At 43.5% G+C, this 18,299-nt stretch overlaps 1 protein-coding gene and 1 long non-coding RNA gene across 3 annotated transcripts in view; one reads left to right on the top strand and one right to left on the bottom strand.

Annotated features, from left to right (window-relative positions):
* Positions 1 to 3,931: 3,931 nt before the first annotated feature.
* LOC138981771 (uncharacterized) lies at positions 3,932 to 14,174 on the bottom strand. The gene is made up of 4 exons (XR_011460709.1): positions 13,608 to 14,174; positions 11,713 to 11,849; positions 9,598 to 9,708; positions 3,932 to 5,599 (listed from the first exon to the last, which is right to left on the bottom strand). It is a non-coding gene; the product is annotated as an uncharacterized lncRNA (long non-coding RNA).
* A 749-nt stretch (positions 14,175 to 14,923) lies between these two features.
* Positions 14,924 to 18,299, top strand: part of LOC138981768 (sodium/potassium/calcium exchanger 5-like) — a 105,936-nt gene continuing 102,560 nt past the window's right edge. Inside the window, exon 1 of one of the 2 annotated variants that reach the window (XM_070354846.1) lies at positions 14,924 to 15,633. In XM_070354846.1, coding sequence (XP_070210947.1) covers positions 15,357 to 15,633 — 277 coding nt within the window. In that variant the 5' untranslated portion in view covers positions 14,924 to 15,356. The remainder of the gene's footprint in view (positions 15,634 to 18,299) is intronic. The other variant, XM_070354844.1, reaches the window with a different exon arrangement.

The following is an 18,299-nucleotide window of genomic DNA, read 5'->3' as shown; positions in this document are numbered from 1 at the left end:
CAGGGTCCTACAGCAAGACACAGGGTCCTACAGCAAGACACAGGGTCCTACAACAAGACACAGGGTCATACAACAAGACACAGGGTCATACAGCAAGACACAGGGTCCTACAGCAAGACACAGGGTCCTACAGCAAGACACAGGGTCATACATTACGACACAGGGTCCTACAGCAAGACACAGGGTCCTACAGCAAGACACAGGGTCCTACAGCAAAACACAGGGTCATACAGCAAGACACAGTGTCATACAGCAAGACACAGGGTCATACAGCAAGACACAGGGTCATACAGCAAGACACAGGGTCCTACAGAAAGACACAGGGTCCTACAGCAAGACACAGGGTCATACAGCAAGACACAGGGTCCTACAGCAGACCGCAAAGAGCCTATTAAGGGCCCACACAAACTTTAACTTGTCACAACAAGTTATAAATCACAAGTTGAAAAGGAACTATGTACACATTAACAATCTTGGCATTATTAATTGTTTTGTCGTTTAAGCTATTTTTACACAATGAAAGGCGGTAAAAATGTCACGTGGGATCATAATCACCACGTTTTCTGCATGCAATCATTTCTCCAATTAGCAATCTCCCCACTGTGACAGCAGCGACTAAAGGCACTTCACATCGCCTCCTTCCCTACTTTTCAAACCGATATCACAGGGTACCAGACCGCAATTCCGAGAATATACCAGTACTGATTTATGACGTCTCAACATAATTGTCTTAGCAAGATTAAAGCAGAGTAGATAGAAATACAAGGATCCCAGTACTTCGTGGAAAATATTGAGTAAAAATGCAGATCATTGTTGATCAAGACCGAGGGTCATACAGCAAGACCGAGGGACATACAGCAAGATTGAGGGTCATACAGCAAGATCCAGGGTCATACAGCAATCCCCAGAGTCATGCATACATACATAATGCGTATAGCCCAGCGGACTGCAAAGAGTCTATTAAGGGCTTACACAAACTTTAACTTGTCACAACGAGTTATAAATCACAAGCTGAAAAGGAACTATGTACACATTAAAAATCTTGGCATTATTAATTGTTTTGTCATTAAACAAAGATCGACCAATCAAACACAGCAATAACACCTTCCTATTTCAAGTTTTACGAATCGTAGTCACACTCAATTCGTCAAAACTTTGAACATCGTGATTTGTATGTCGTACGTGACATGAAAACCCATGGTCATACAGCAAGACCCAGGGTCGTACAGCAAGATCCAGGGTCGTACAGCAAGACCCAGGGCGTACAGCAAGACCCAGGGCCGTACAGCAAGACCCAGGGCCGTACAGCAAGACCCAGGGTCGTACAGCAAGACCCAGGGTCGTACAGCAAGACCCAGGGCCGTACAGCAAGACCCAGGGCCGTACAGCAAGACCCAGGGCCGTACAGCAAGACCCAGGGTCGTACAGCAAGACCCAGGGCCGTACAGCAAGACCCAGGGTCGTACAGCAAGACCCAGGGCCGTACAGCAAGACCCAGGGTCGTACAGCAAGACCCAGGGTCGTACAGCAAGACCCAGGGTCGTACAGCAAGACCCAGGGCCATGCATACATACATAACATATCGCGTATAGCCCAGCAGACTGCAAAGAGCCAATTTTTGTCTTGCTGTATGACTGGGAATTGCAGATATGTTCTTCAAAAGATTATGCCGTGTCTGAAGCATCAATATAAACGCTTATAGCTCACAGCTGAAAAGAACACTTCCTTACTAGTACGAAACCAAATGACAAACTATCAATTTGAATACAAAACAGCTTCATAAGAACTGCTCAAACAAGGACCAATAAAAGAGAAAACTGAAGACCGTGGCCTTAATCTTACAGGTTTGAAGTTAAAACAAGTTTTGCAAACAAAACATGTGAAAGAATGTTGTTATGCCTGAATATTAAAAAAAAAGTTAGTGTTCCCAGAAACATTTATTATATATATTATTATATTCAGACAAGGTTTTTGGGAACGTGGATATGGGGACCTTATTATGTTTTCATATATATATATTTAAATCCTACAAATAACATTTTCCAGAATGTCTTTTTATATTTGGGTACTAAGTCGACATATAAACCACAATGACAAATTTCAACTTTCTGCAAGCAGTTGAAAACGAGTTCCCAAATAACCGGCTGGTGTCAGAGTTAGCTTCATAAGAACTGCTCAAACAAGGACCAATAAAAGAGAAAACTGAAGACCGTGGCCTTAATCTTACAAGTTTGAAGTTAAAACAAGTTTTGCAAGCAATACATGTGACAGAATGTTGTTATGCCTGAATATTAAAAAAATTAGTTAGTGTTCCCAGAAACTTTTATTATATATATAATACAAGTTTCTGGGAACACTAACTTTAAAAAAAAATTAAATCGATCAACACACACACAAACAAACAAACATAACAACAATAAAAAAAAAAATTAAAAAAAAGGACATACATGTTCATGTCTTGTCGTTTTAAAAGTATAACTAAAAAAGAACTTATAACTAGATATTTAACAATGGTACATAGAACATCCAGAAAGTTGAAATTTCGCACTGTGGTTTATATGTCGACCTAGTACCCAAATATATATAGACATTCTGGAAAACGTTATTTGTTTAGGATTTAAATATATATGTGAAAACATAATATTAATAAGGTCCCCATATCCACGTTCCCCATATTCCTAAACAAATAACGTTTTCCAGAATGTCTATATATATTTGGGTACTAGGTCGACATATAAACAACAATGCCAAATTTCAAGTTTCTGGGAACACTAACTAATTTTTTTAATATTCAGGCATAACAACATTCTTTCACATGTATTGTTTGCAAAACTTGTTTTAACTTCAAACTTGTAAGATTAAGGCCACGGTCTTCAGTTTTCTCTTTTATTGGTCCTTGTTTGAGCAGTTCTTATGAAGCTGTGTTGTATTCAAATTGATAGTTTGTCATTTGGTTTCGTACTAGTAAGGAAGTGTTCTTTTCAGCTGTGAGCTATAAGCGTTTATATTGATGCTTCAGACACGGCATCATCTTTTGAAGAACATATCTGCAATTCCCAGTCATACAGCAAGACCCAGGGTCATGCATGCATACCTACATAACTTGTATAGCCCAGCAAATAATAGTATTACATCAGGGTCTCATTTCGGGGTCGGACTTATCGCTATTTTGTTACTCAATTTCCTTGTCAGCTATTAAACTCTAAGACACCGGTACAAAATGTTTTCTTATTACGGAAGCCGAAGCGGGGTTTCGCGGGGTACCCCCGGGGTTCCGCAGGGTTTCGCGGAAAATAGCTACCGCACGCATACTGCATGCGTCAGACGTTCTCAACATCAACATTCCGCGATCGTCACCTGTGTTTCTGTTGAAGCTCCTGGAGTGACTCAGAATGTGTGTTGCCGTGTTCCACTCCCTTTTCGTTTTTTTCTTTTCTTCAAGCAAGACAGATAGTCATTGTAAATTTATCTGTGAGATTTCATTCAATTTTATTTGGGTTTAAACCGTTTTAATGACATTAAAATCATTTAAAGCTGTCGGTGTTGCTGTGTGTAGATTTCATTTATTTGTGCGAGTGCGTGCAGTTTGCATCGATGGTGCGATTAGTTTGAAAAATGTCCGATTACATTCCTCTTGACAACCTCAATTTCAAAATGAGCCCCTGTTATATTGTGGTTTTTTTTTGCTTAACGCCCAGCCGACCACGAAGGGCCATATCAGGGCGGTGCTGGTTTGACATATAACGTGCGCCACACACAAGACAGAAGTCGCAGCACACAAGACAGAAGTCGCAGCACAGGCTTCATGTCTCACCCAGTCACATTCTTCTGACACCGGACCAACCAGTCCTAGCACTAACCCCATAATGCCTGACGCCAGGCGGAGCAGCCACTAGATGCCAATTTTAAAGTCTTAGGTATGACCTGGCCGGGGTTCGAACCCACGACTCCCGATCACGGGGCGGACGCCTTACCACTAGGCCAACCGTGCCTGTGCCACTGTTATATGGTAAGATGTAATGAATAGGTTTGCTCTACATATTGCACCAACAGGCCAGCAAGTTGTCTCAATCTCTGTGCTATGTCATTTTTTCTAGCTGGTCCATATTTCTTCAGTAAGCTTTCGCCAAAAAGCAACAACATGCTGTCTTTGCCCACAACTTCAGCTAGTCCATCTTAAAACCGTGTCTTCATTTAGTGCTGAAGCTTTGTTCGCACATTCATACATGTTCTATTGTTGAGACAAGTATTTTGGTTAATTGCGGCTTGAATTATCTTCCCTGACGGATACATGCCTTTTTGAAGGAGATGCCCAAAACCATTTATTAAAGTTTGTATTTCAGCATGAGACCAGCTTGAATTTACGCTTGTCTTCATGAGCTTTGTCAACCTCTGCCTTTAATTATTTTTTTTTGTTTGTTTATTTTTTGCTTAACGTCCAGCCGACTACGCAGAGCCATATCAGGACGAGGAAGGGGGGGATGAAGGGGGCCACTTGTCAAGCGATTCCTGTTTACAAATGCACTAACCCATTACTTGTGTCCCAGCAGGCTTTAGTAAAACTAAATTAATACCTACTGGAAGATTACCAGTTTCCAGTATGTTAAAATAGGCTTAACCTATCTACTGCTGGACTTACATCAGAACACTAACAGATTAAACTATACATGAATCGCGAGACAAGCGGCAAGAGAAGAGATTTTTGGAAAAAAATACAGGTGAATGAGCAAGATTAAGGCAGAAAAAAGAAAAGAATTCATGAAGAAAAAGAGAGCATGACAGGAAAGAGGAACCAAAAATCTACCTAACAGCAAACTAGAAAGCTCCTGCGGTTCCAAAAACAGGAGGGGCCTTTAATTTCTTAACCGCAGTGCCCCACTGCGGGAGCCTTTAATTAGGTAATAAACAATGCATGTTATTAGTAGTAGCAAAAGTATTTAGATATTATAAGAGTATGTCCACTAGAACCCGACATGTAGCATCTATATATAAATAAAATTTAAATAATATTGTGGCGGTTTCTGCGACTTCCATTACTCGCGCAGAAGCGTCTGATTGGAGAAACTAGAGGTCAAAGTATGTACCAAAATGTTGCTAACTTGACGTTGAGCAATGTAAAATAACATATTTTTTTTAAACAAACTTTGAACTCGAATTTCTCCAATCAGAAGATTCTGCACGAGTTTTGGAAGTCGCAGAAACCGTCACATATGATGGTGGCGGTATAAACATACCAAGCGGTTCTGCATGTGTGCGACATGTGTAGTCGCAATCCTTGACGGAGGAGTCATCGCTCCCCAAATCACCCACGATGCCGGTGTTGTCATTGCCCAAATCACCCACGATGCCGGTGTCGTCATTGCCCAAATCAGCCACGATGCCGGTGTCGTCATTGCCCAAATCAGCCACGAATTGCCCAAATCACCCACGATGCCGGTGTCGTCATTGCCCAAATCACCCACGATGCCAGTGTCGTCATTGCCCAAATCACCCACGATGCCAGTGTCTTCATTGCCCAAATCACCCACGATGCCAGTGTCGTCATTGCCCAAATCACCCACGATGCCGGTGTTGTCATTGCCCAAATCACCATGACCAACTGAAACAAAGATTAGTTTAAAATTATAGAATCTTTGCTTATTGTTGATTTATAACACCGACACAAGACAGACGATGGACCTTCTTGACTGTCACGACCTCAAACAGCATGTAGACGCTCCCACACGCAAAACACACATCATTGACTGGATTGTCACCCACGAGTCCACTGACCTGGTGTACGACATCCTGCTGAATGACTACCTCAGATCCGATCATTCTGCAGTTTTGTTCTCTCTTAAGATGGCCAAACCATCCAAACAGAAAAAGCGCGTAGTCCGCCGTAACCTCAAAGAAGTTAACACTGACACATTTCGCGCAGAAGCAGCCCGCCGACTGCTTGATCCTCCGGTATCCTCAGACCCTGTACGTCATTACGACTCCACTCTCAGCACACTTCTTGACGAACATGCACCCGCAAAAACCAAACTCATCGTAGATTGGCCTTCTGCACCCTCGATCACAGCTGAAGTTAAGTATACAAAACAGTTGCGTCGCCGAGCAGAGAGGAAGTTGCGAACCTCAAAGCTGGTAGTTGACAGACAGATTTACAACAAGCAAATGGAACATGCTCAGACACTCATCGCAGACGCCAAACAATCGCACTACAGCACCAAAATCTGTGAAACAACCTCTGCCAAAACACTCTTCTCCACAGTGAATGACCTTGTTGGCTGCTCTTCTGCTTCTCCCTTGCCCAACAACATCGACCCCTCCAAACTGTCGCAAGCTTTCTCTGATTACTTCCATAACAAGATCCAAACCATCCGTGACAAACTAGACAAAATCCCACACCAAAACTCTGAAACTTCTCCTGCATTTACAGGCACTCCCTTCACACACTTTCAGCCTCTCACTCTCACTGACCTGGAGAAAGTCCTCAAAGAAATGACCTTGAAAACCTGTGACCTTGACCCTCTTCCCACACAACTCTACTCTGACTGTCTTCCTGAACTCCTCCCTTCTATTCTCAAAATCATCAACACTTCTCTGCAAACAGGCACTGTCCCCAACTCCTTTAAGACTGCTATTGTCAAACATCTACTGAAGAAACCATCGCTCGACCCAAACACTCTCAGCAACTACCGCCCTGTCTCAAACCTTTCCTTCATCTCCAAACTCCTTGAAAGAGTCGTCCTAAAACAACTCAACTCTCACCTTCTTTGCAACAATCTTCTCTCTCCGCTTCAATCTGCCTATCGTCCTCACCACTCCACCGAAACTGCCCTTCTCAAAATCACTACTGATCTCCTCCTTGCCACTGACCAAGCTGAAATCTCTGCCGTCGCTCTACTTGATCTATCAGCGGCCTTTGACACAGTCGACCACAACATCCTCCTTCAACGCCTTCAGTACACCTTTGGTATCCATAGCACAGCTCTTTCTTGGTTCTCTTCTTATTTCACCGACCGCTACCAGACTGTTTCGATTGACAAACTGAACTCTGACCCCATCAGGCTTGAGTGCGGAGTCCCTCAGGGCTCAGTCCTTGGGCCTGTACTAATTACTCTCTACACTCAACCTCTTGACCACATCCTTGACCGACACAACGTTCTCCACCACTCTTTTGCCGACGACTCTCAACTTCACAACAGCTCTTCCCCTGACCAGTCTGAATCTCTTCTTTCCTCTATCTCTGACACTATCACTGACGTGCAGAATTGGATGACAGAAATCAAACTTCAGCTCAATAGCAACAAAACTGAAGCTATCCTAGTAGGCACTACATCCAAACTCTCCAAAGCCACTTCCGACTCTCTTCAACTCTCTGACTCTTCTGTCCCTCTGTCTTCTGCTGTCAAAAACCTCGGAGTCACTCTAGACAACACCCTTTCCATGAAACAACACATCTCTTCTGTCTCTCGCACCTGCTACTTCCAACTCCGCCGCATCGCCACTATCCGCAAGTACCTCACCACAGATGCTACCGCCAAACTGGTCACGTCCACCATTCTCTCACGTCTTGACTATTGTAACTCTCTCTTGGCGGGTCTTCCCTCTTCTTCTATCTCTCGTCTCCAACGCATTCAAAATAGCTCTGCCCGTCTTGCCTTACGAAAGAAAAAGGGAGATCATATCACCCCCCTCCTAAATCAGCTCCACTGGTTGCCCGTTCCTGCCCGTATCACATACAAAATCAACACTCTCACCTACAAATGCCTCCATGGTCTCGCCCCTGCCTATCTCTCCGACTCTCTCTCTCTCTATGTCCCTTCACGAGCACTCAGATCATCTGCCGACTCCCTCAAGCTCAACATCCCCCACACCAAACTCAAAACAGCAGGTCAACGCTCATTTTCTTTCCAAGCACCTAGCCAATGGAACACACTACCTCTCCCCCTCCGTCAACAACAGTCCCTCGAATCATTCAAATCTGCACTCAAGACATTCCTTTTTTCCACATAATCCATGCATTCTACACTGCCCACCCCAATACAATACAATACAATACAATAACTTTATTAATCTCTAAAAGAGAAATTACATTGCTGAGCGTTTGTGTCCGTAATAATAACATACATAAAACATTCAAAATAAACATTTGTTCTTTGTCCTGAGAAAATATAGCACATTGGTTATCACATAAGAAAGTATATTAAAAATAAATTAACATGCATTCACCATCAACAATGCACAAAAGAAAGTCAGCACCTTGCCGGTTATCACATATTGTCTAAGAGAGTAGAATAAGAGTATATAATCATGCAAAACAAAATCAACAATACTGAAACAATACAGAACACTGACCCCGTGCATCAGAGCGACAACACCAGCATCTACCGCCCCACCTGAGAATTGAAGATGTGAATTGCAGATGGAATGAACGAATTTCTGTAGCGTGTGGATCTTGCGGTTGGTTGTCTGAATCTGTTGCTCCTGTCTGTCCGTCTACTGTCAAATTCCGGTCTGAGTGGGTGCGAGTCGTCAGCCAAAATCTTCTGTACCTTGTCAGTCAGTCGTCGTTCATGTGTTGATGTGAAATTGTCCTGCTTCCTCCCAACCACCCCACTTGCTTTCCTGATGAATTTATCTAATCTATCCCTGTCTTGCTTGTTGATGTTGCCACCCCAACACACGGAGCCAAAGTACAACACACTATTGCACGTTGAAGTGTAAAACATCTGAAGGATTTCTTGTCTGCAGATGTTAAAAGACCTGAGTTTTCTCAAAAAGTACAGGCGAGAGTGGAGTTTCTTCACAAGGGCATCAGAGTTTGGTTTCCATGTCAACTTATTGTCTATAATCACCCCCAAATACCTATACTGCTCTACCTTCTCTACGACCTCCCCCTTGATCACTATCTCCCTGTGTACATGTTCCCCCCTCCTGTTGTCCATTATCATTGTCCATCCCACCTTGAATAACTGTACATATTTTAATGGTTGCTGGTGTGTGTGTGTTGGTGACTTTAAGTCTCCGTGTGTGTGAATGAGTGTATGTGCGCCTTGAGTCGCCTGTTGGGGAGATATGTGCGCGTTATAAATATTCGTATTATTATTATTATTTATGTCAAACACTCTACCGTACCTCGAAATGTTTTAGCTCTTTGCTCAAGTGCTATTATTATTATTATTAGCATTGCTTAACGTCTAGCCGACTACGGAGAGCCTTCTCAAGATATCCCCATGCTGCCAACTAAAAAACAACAAAAAACATCATTGGCGGTCTGTCACTAGCCCCGTAGATGAACCCGACATGTAGCATCTATATATAAATAAAATTTAAATAATATTGTGGCGGTTTCTGCGACTTCCATTACTCGTGCAGAAGCTTCTGATTGGAGAAACTACAGGTCAAAGTTTGTCCCAAAATGTGTTATTATTATTTCACGTTGCTTAACATCTAGCCTGTGTTGCTAACTGGATGTTGAGCAATGTGAAATAATAATAAGAACATTTGGGAACAAGCTTTGACCTCGAGTTTCTCCAATCAGAAGTTCTGCACGAGTAGTGGAAGTCTCAGAAACCGTCACTTATGATGGTGGCGGTATAAACATACCAAGCGGTTCTGCATGTGTGCTCGTCACGTCGCAATCCTTGACGGAGGGGTCATCGCTGCCCAAATCACCCACGATGCCGGTGTTGTCATTGCCCAAATCACCATGACCAACTGAAACAAAGATTAGTTTAAAATTATAGAATCTTTGCTAATTATTGATTTATGTCACTCTATCGTAAATAAGAACAAAAAGTCCCAGTCTCTAGGCTGGGGGAGGATGGAATCTGTGGCATCCCGGAGGCCGTCATTGCCCCCACGACTTCAAAGAGAGAGAGAGAGAGAGAGAGAGAGAGAGAGAGAGAGAGAGAGAGAGAGAGAGAGAGAGAGACTTCAAAGAGAGAGAGAGAGAGAGAGAGAGAGAGAGAGAGAGAGAGAGAGAGAGAGAGAGAGAGAGAGAGAGAGAGAGAGAGAGAGAGAGAGAGAGAACCAACGTATGGTTCCTGATGGCTTTCTTGCCTGAAGAGTGAAGTCAGGTGTATGTAATTTCATCGTTGCATGCACAACAGAAACTTCTTAATCATAAACTCCATTATCTTTTTTGAGAATCTAACTCCTTCATCCACTTCCAAGACCATTTATTTGGATGTTTTGCCTCACTTGGCAACTTGTCGTCAAGCTGATTTGCACATGGGTCTCCATTCTTGAAAAAATCCACGCTTTCACTTATCGTGGTGGCCATTTTGAATGTAAAACAGGAAGTGACCACAAAGGGAAGCAAAGACTTGTGGGAGAAAAAGTGAATCTTTTTGAGACAAGTGAGGCCCTGATAAGGATGTTTAGGGAAAATGTAACTTTTGAAAACATAGGTAAATGTAAACATCCTTGTCAGGGCCTCACTTGTCTCAAAAAGATTGCAAGCGCTTACGATCTGCAACGCTGGGCTGTTTGACGAAATTATATTTATTATATCGCGCATGCACAAGATGTTTGAAAATGCGGGAATTGGTATTTCTTTGCGTGAAAAGGCGCGCATCCAAATTTTATTTTTGCGGGATTTCTTTCATATTTGCGGGAATGCGCGGTCTAGAATCGACACTGCGACAGATCAAAACGTGTCAGAAGGTTTTTGCCAGAATGGAAGGACGAATTTCCTTGGTTAGATTTCGACAGTGGAGTGTGCGTGAGCGCAACTCCATGACTGTGTGTAGGGGTGGGGACGAGTTTTTGCATTCAGATTGTGGGTAACCTGATTTTTGTGCGGGTAAGTTAAAAATGACATGTTACATACCCGGGGAAAGCTGAATTGACAAAAATGTGGCCACCCCTGCGTCCCGTGACAGTAAGGTGGGTTCGTATCATGAAGGAGTTAACAAAAGTGACATTTAGCCCTAATGACAGTGAGGGGCGACATTTGTATTATAGCCTACAACAATACAAATGTCGCCCCTCACTGTCATCAAAGGGTACGAGTCGTGCATCCCTCTCATTACTAGTACTATTGATTGCCAGCACTAAGAAAACTATTAGGAAAGGGTGTATTTTTCAAATAAGTCCAGAGGCTATTTAATTTAGTAGCAATGGACTTCAGACTTTTTATGGAAGAGAACAAATTCCAAAATGATAGGTTTTAAATCGTTTTAAGTAGGGCTAGGCGAGGCGCTCTCTTGCCAACATTGCGTCATAATCTGAAAGGTTCCGCGACGCAATATTCCTGATCCTGATACTTAGCTGCGTCGATATCATCGGAAAATGCACTTTCCAAACCTACTTGTGATATAGACTGCGCACATTTCTTTGCAACCAAACAGCGCCGAAACTCAATTATGTAAGACAGATCTCTTACTTTATCAACATCAGTGGTTGTCTATTGACAACTTGATGCGGCATGCGTGTTCAGATTGTTACGCGAAGCTGTGGTTCACTCTCCCATCTCTGTCAAAATGGCGGAAGGCCGAATCAAGCCACCAGCCACACGTCACTTCCGGAGAGGGACATTATTTTCTTTCGTTTTCTCCCGAGCTTTTGAGAATACGGGTTAGAAAAGTGAGTCATTATCTTCACTGGAACATATTGAATACGAACTCTAGCGCATAAGTCATTAAATTGAAAGAAGAAAGAGAAACAAATGGTTATTTCAGTATTTTTTTTTACCATGGAGACAGCCTTTAAACTTACCACAGATATGTCGTCAGGACATGAATCCAGCCAATGTGTGACTTTCGTGGTCTCGTATACACATGGAATTGCGAAGTTCTGAAGACATGGGCTTGTGAAGTTGTGTTGAAGTGGACTTGGACGGGATTTGTCGTGTTCTGTAGACCCAAAACACTGATTTGTACATTCATGTGTTGGAAAACACAGGATTTCCATTTCGTAAAGTTTCAATCAAGCCGCCATTCGTGTTTCAATTTTCAGCTACTTGAATCTAGTTTTGCCTTTCCATATTTGGCTAATCATTATGAGCTATTAAAGGGGCACGCCATAGCTATAGTTCGGACAATTTGCATCGAGTCTATCAGAATCCTCACCTTCCAAACTGTAATATTCCCACGTTCCACATCCACAAACCCTGCATAGCTACAGAAAGCAGAAATGTTTGAAGAACTAAATCCTTGCGCGCATTTATGTGTAGTGGAAGTGAGTGACAAGCCAGAGCTACGCTTCACTCACAACCCAATTTGGCAACCGTCAGTTTAAAGCAATTTAATTGCAGATAAATGTCAGTTATAACCCTCTATTTCTGATCAGGTCTCCATGCAATCACTTTTTGTTCTTCCAGTCTATTTAGATAGCTGGGATAATATTGCAGAGGGACGTCCTCATGAATATTTCATCTACATCAGTGTTGCTGCCAGCGTTAGAGGACAATAGGTCATTTGGACCTGACCGTAAGAAATCAATAGGTCCAAATGTCCTGGCTTTAAAAAAGTAATAGGTCTTACCGTCTACAATTGACCGCGGCACCCTTGTTAATTTTAAAGTAAATCACAAATTTGTGTCAGCACACACGCATGTGTGTGTGTTTGTGTGTGAGTGTGGGAGGGGAAAGAGAGAGAGAGGGAGCTGATTTTCCACAATAAGTTATAACGTGACTTCAAATTAATTTTGCCATTTAATGACAATAAACGTTCAACTTTGGCAATTGCCAGAAACTTAAACTGCCAACCGTCAGAATCAACCAGGTAAACATGGTTAGATCACGCCACCTATTTGTCAAATATGATATGAACTTAAAATAAATGGGGAAAAATGACTAGAATATTCAAGGACTCCTGAAACAAAAAGGTAACATTTGAAACACTAGCTGTGTTGGTCCTAGAGTACAGTGTCACTGCCATTCCTAGGTACTGGTGGATTTTCAGAGAACAGCCTCCTGGAACAGAGAGTGGAGTGTACACTAGTACGACCTCATCTAGAATACGGCAATCCTGCCTGGTTTCCGAGACTAGTACGCCAATCAACATCAATCGCAAGAGTCCAAAGAAGAGCTACTAAACTGATTTACGAAATAAAAGACTACACATATGAAGAGAGACTAAGATACTTGACTTTGCCTACACTAAAGGCAAGAAGAAAGAGAGGGGACCTAATACAAGCGTATATAATATTTAACGACATTGATGACACTAACAAAGATTTCTTTTTTAAATCACCGCAGACTAACATTGTTGTAACACGTAACAGTACTGACAAAATACAAAAAGAAAGACATGATAATAACAATACAAGAAAATTTGCTTTCAGCTATAGAGTTACAAATGACTGGAACAAACTAACAACTAACATTAAACGGGCTCCCAGTACAAATGCTTTCAAGAACCTCATTGACAAACACAACGCTGGACACGACAGTCGTTGCAATAGTCACTCCCGGTGCACTTCACTTCAGTGATTGCCTTCGAGGGCCGATTAGACAGCCATTGACCAGAACTATCAATTCACAGCGGAATTCCCACTCAGAAGAGACTCCTTCGATGCGAAGAAGCCCTCTCAAATCTTCAATGCCTAACTCAAATAAATAGATATAACACTGTTCTTATAAAGTGCGCTACATAAAATCTAAGGCTTACCTGTACGAGTGGTGTGCCTGATTGTACGAAAGGGAAAAAAATCCCATGCAGCGACCATGTTCATTGTTCAGATTTCTTGAAAAGGCCCGGATCGCTTATCGCTTACGCTCTAAACAATAATAAATATTTCACTGAGGTAAAGCAATTATTTCCAAATGTTCAGAAAATATAAGATAAACTTGTGAAATAAACCTGTAAAATAGTTATTTTACAGTTTTATTTTACACAGCAATGTTAAAAAAAAAAAGAGAGAGAGAGATAATTTTTTTTTTTTTTTTAGTGTCGTAAGCACAAGAATGCTAAAAGCTCAGAAGAGATTGTTTGACGATGCAGAGATCTGTAGCAAGGGAAGGGGGACAACCAAGTCAGAACTCAAATGCTTTTGGGAACACGAGTTAAAACCCCTCAATGGTCAAGCTGAACACGAAAATTACATTTTGAGGTTACCTTGGATATGAGAACATGCTAATGTTCCCATAACCACAGAATGTTCCCAGATCCACGCTCTCACACTTACAGATGTCCCCAGATCCAAGACATTTTAAAAGTATATATATATATATATATATATATATATATATATATATATATATATATATATATGTGTGTGTGTGTGTGTGTGTCTGTCTGTCTGTGAGTGTGTGTGTGTGTTAGTGTGTGTGTGTGAGTGTGTGTGTGTGTTACTGTGTGTGTGTGTGTGTGTGTGTGTGTGTGTGTGTGTGTGTGTTGAGCATGCATTGTTATTATTTCATGTTTGCAGTTTTTTTAAGATGATCAACAACTAGCACACACACACACACACACACACACACACACACACACACACACACATACACCTACATACATACATTGACAAACACTCATCCCAGAAGTTCTTATCTTCCGTGTATGTCTATCGTTACAGCACACTGTGCCATACGGGTTTCTTTATCTAAGCTTATAATTATGTAAGCTGCGACGTAAAAAGGCTCCATTCAGGATTCCCCCCCCCCCCCCCCCCCCCACAGTCACACACATAGACACACACTCTCTCTCACCTCTCAGAGGGAAACATTTTACTCAGAGCAGTAACAAACATTTTTAGTTTTAGGCTGCAGTACAGAGAAAGTACCACAAGAGAGAGAGAGAGAGAGAGAGAGAGAGAGAGACAACATTGGTCAGTGTTTCTGGTGCCTGTGGTTTGTCACACTCGAAGACTGGTCTCACGTTCTGGTGTTTACCCGTAGTCATGCGCATTATGAGGCATACAGCTGACGTTTTTCAATGAGTCCAAGGCATGTGGGACCATTCAGTGCTCTTAAACACACATAGTCCAATACCACGTCCTCAAGCGGTCTCTGCGAGGCTGTGCAACACCGCCGCGCCGCCTGAACGACGAAAAGTTGTGCGTGTGTGTCGTCTGCTGAACATTGCGCGATTGGCCCCGTGTTTTGTTGAACCATGTGACACGCGGCCAACGCACTGCGTTAAAACTTGTGTTTCACGCTCGCCTTTGTTTTGTTGTCGCGAACCGATTGCCCTCTCTCTTTCTCTGTCCGGAAACTTTGCTTCAGTCACAGCTCAGGCTGGGCTTGGAAACTCACGTCTGCTCTGTGTGTCTGTCTTGTCTGTCCGCCTGACACAAGGTTTGACAAACTCGTCGCGGACCGTGTGAGACCAGAAAACAGGCGTGAAAAAGTCCTGTTAGTCTACCGATATGTTCAGAGCCGTGCGGTGGCTCGAGCAGACGAAACCGAGTTTTCAAGAAGCATGTTGCGCAAGGGAAGCCAAGTGATCGCCAAGCTGGTGTGTCTGTGGGTGTTCCTGGGAGCTTACCACTTCTGGAAGCGGCAGACAGTCACAGAATGGCGCGACAACACACCGACATCGTCAGCTCTCGTGCGAGACGGCGCGGTGTTGCATGTTGCAGACGACAAAAACAATGTGAAATCGAACTCTGCTGGAGTCAAGGATTTGGCCGACGACAAATTGTCTCGGTCAATCCAAGATGACGAAGGACTTCGATGGATTCATTCCAATCAACACGGTAAGAAGTTCACTTTTCAAGTTTTCTTGTTTGATACCATCGTGCACAGTATTAAGTCAACAACAACAACATTAATACTTCCTTGTTACCCCCGTAACCTACACATTGTTTTAGTATATTAATCAAGGTCTTCTGTACCACAGTAGTTAATTGGATTGCCATTTAGTTCAAGTTAGTAAGTTTCCCACATTCAAGGACGTCGTCCCAAACTTTGCAGACGAGACAACAGTGGCAGTATGTCGTAACTGATGCACAGTTGTGTTGAAAAGCGAACATTCTGACGATGGAATTCTGTTCATTTCGTAAACGTGTTATGTGCAAGGGACATAACCACACGGGGGACTGTTGACGGATCTGAGGGAGTTAATTTTGAACACTTTACTCGAATCTTACCCACTCAATAATTACGCTGTCGCCTGCGGCTTCATTATTTTATGGGATTTCCGATGTCGGTTTAATTCACAGGCGCATTAGAACAAATCTGGACACAGATAAAATCTTCCCTTTACAATAGACCCTGCAAACTACAGGATGCAAGACTGAGGCGCTGAAAGTGCTTGAGGACTGGACAAAGAAGTGGCTCGTCAACATCAACACCAGGAAGACCACTTACACGATCTTTAGTCTATCCCCGAAAGAACTGAAGGCCAACCTCAAGCTCTGCGGACGTACAGACGCTGCAGGCTGACAACACCCCCACGTACCTCGGCGTTACCTTTGACAGGCGACTCACTTGGAAACAGCAGACAGAGAAAGTCGAAGCCAGAGCCAAGCTAAGGTTAGCACTAATGAAAAAGCTAACTGGCACAACGTGGGGCGTAGATGCAGCAATCCTCAAGAAAATGTACGTGGGCAGCGTCAGACCAGTACTTGAGTACGGAGTGACGGCATGGGGCACAGCAGCCAAGTCAAATTTTGACAGAGTCAGCAAGGTGCAGAACCAGGCGGCCAGAATCATCACTGGTACCATGCGGTCAACCCCTATCCAAGAGCTGGAAAACATCATGGGCCTTGACAGAAGGGACACCAAACTCCTCACCCAGGCAGCTAAATTCAAACGACTGCCAACTCACCCCATGAAAGACAGACTGTGCCAACCAACAAAAGGAATACTGAAGAGAGGAAGCTTCATCCACCAGACGAGGGTGTTGGAAAGGAGACACCAAGATATCCTGGACCAGCAACCCAAAGATATCCCCCCAAGATATCCTGGACCAGCAACCCAAAGATATCCCCCAATACCTTAAAAACCCAAGCTGGAGTGATGAAGGAAGACCCCAGATACGCTGCAGTATTCCTGGCGTTGGCAAGAAAGACTCCCAGAGCTGTGCTGAACTGAAGTCTCTCACCATTGAACACATCCACAACTCCTACCCCCAACGCCAATGGACTCATGTATACACTGACGGATCTGCCGACCAGGTTGTCAGAAGTGGTGGTGCCGGAATCTACATAAACTACCCAGGAGGTCGAGAAGAAGAACACATCTCCCTCGCTACCGGCCTCTACTCCACCAACTTCAAGGCTGAAGCAGTAGCGCTCCAGACAGGTGCAGCCCACATTGAGCACAGTCCACTCTCCTCCAACAACGTTGTGTTCTTCGGCGACGCAAAGTCAGTCCTGCAGGCCTTAGACACTGCCAGAGACAAAGAATGACCTGTCATCCGCCTTGACCTCCCTGTGCAGAGTCCACACAGTCGTGCTGCAATGGGTCCCCTCTCACTGCAAAATACTAGGCAACGAAGCCGCAGATACTCTGGCAAAGGAGGGCACTACGAAGGACCAGAATGACAGATCAACCACCTTCAAAAAAGCCAAGACCATCATCAAGGCCAAGCAACACAAACAGTGGTTGCAGCAGCACCCACACTACAACAAAAACGACGCCTTTCACCTGCTCACAAGGTCTGAGCAGGTCCTCATATTCAGGCTGCGGACAGGCCACAACCGAATGAACCACCACCTTTTCACCAAGCCTCAGTATTGGCCAGTCAGACCAGTGCCCTTGTCAAACAGGCAGCATGACAACGGAACACCTGCTGCAGACTTGCCCACTACACGATGGCCTCAGGAGCCAGATCTGGGCGGAGGCGACCACGGTGCAAGGGAAGCTCTATGGCAGTCTGGACGATCTACAGCGCACGGCAACATTTGCGCGGAGAACCGGCGTTTCCATCTGAGTGATCGACAAGAAGAAGACAATAGACCCCAATCAAAACAGTATTTGTGGTAATAAAACTCACTTTAGCATATTCAGAACGAGGTCGGTGCATAATAAAATATTCTCTCTTAACTTCAGTTTGCAAGCTATGAATCCATTTTATCACACGTCGTAAATCCGACAATAACGGTACAGCTATGCCCTGCATGCAGCAGTGATATGCTTGGCGTAGAGCTGCAGGCAGATTTCACACGACAATACACTTAAACTTGGATAATATCAGATAAACTACCGTACAGAAATTGCATCGATTTTTAGGCTAAAGTTATGAAAGGAGGGAGAGGCGCGTGTCCTTGATGAAGAGACGAAACCGTAGACTATCGTGGGCGTTGTCAGTGCATCTTTTTAAAATGAATCTGCAAAATGTAATGACCAAATTAATGTTTCTCGTGAGATTGTTAAAGGTACCATCTTTCCCGCCTACACGATCATAATTTACTGCCAC

This window comes from Littorina saxatilis, linkage group LG12 (assembly GCF_037325665.1).
Source record: "Littorina saxatilis isolate snail1 linkage group LG12, US_GU_Lsax_2.0, whole genome shotgun sequence".
Taxonomy (NCBI): domain Eukaryota; kingdom Metazoa; phylum Mollusca; class Gastropoda; order Littorinimorpha; family Littorinidae; genus Littorina; species Littorina saxatilis.
The sequence above is the reverse complement of the archived record's forward strand: the minus strand, read 5'-3'. Positions and strand labels throughout refer to the sequence as shown.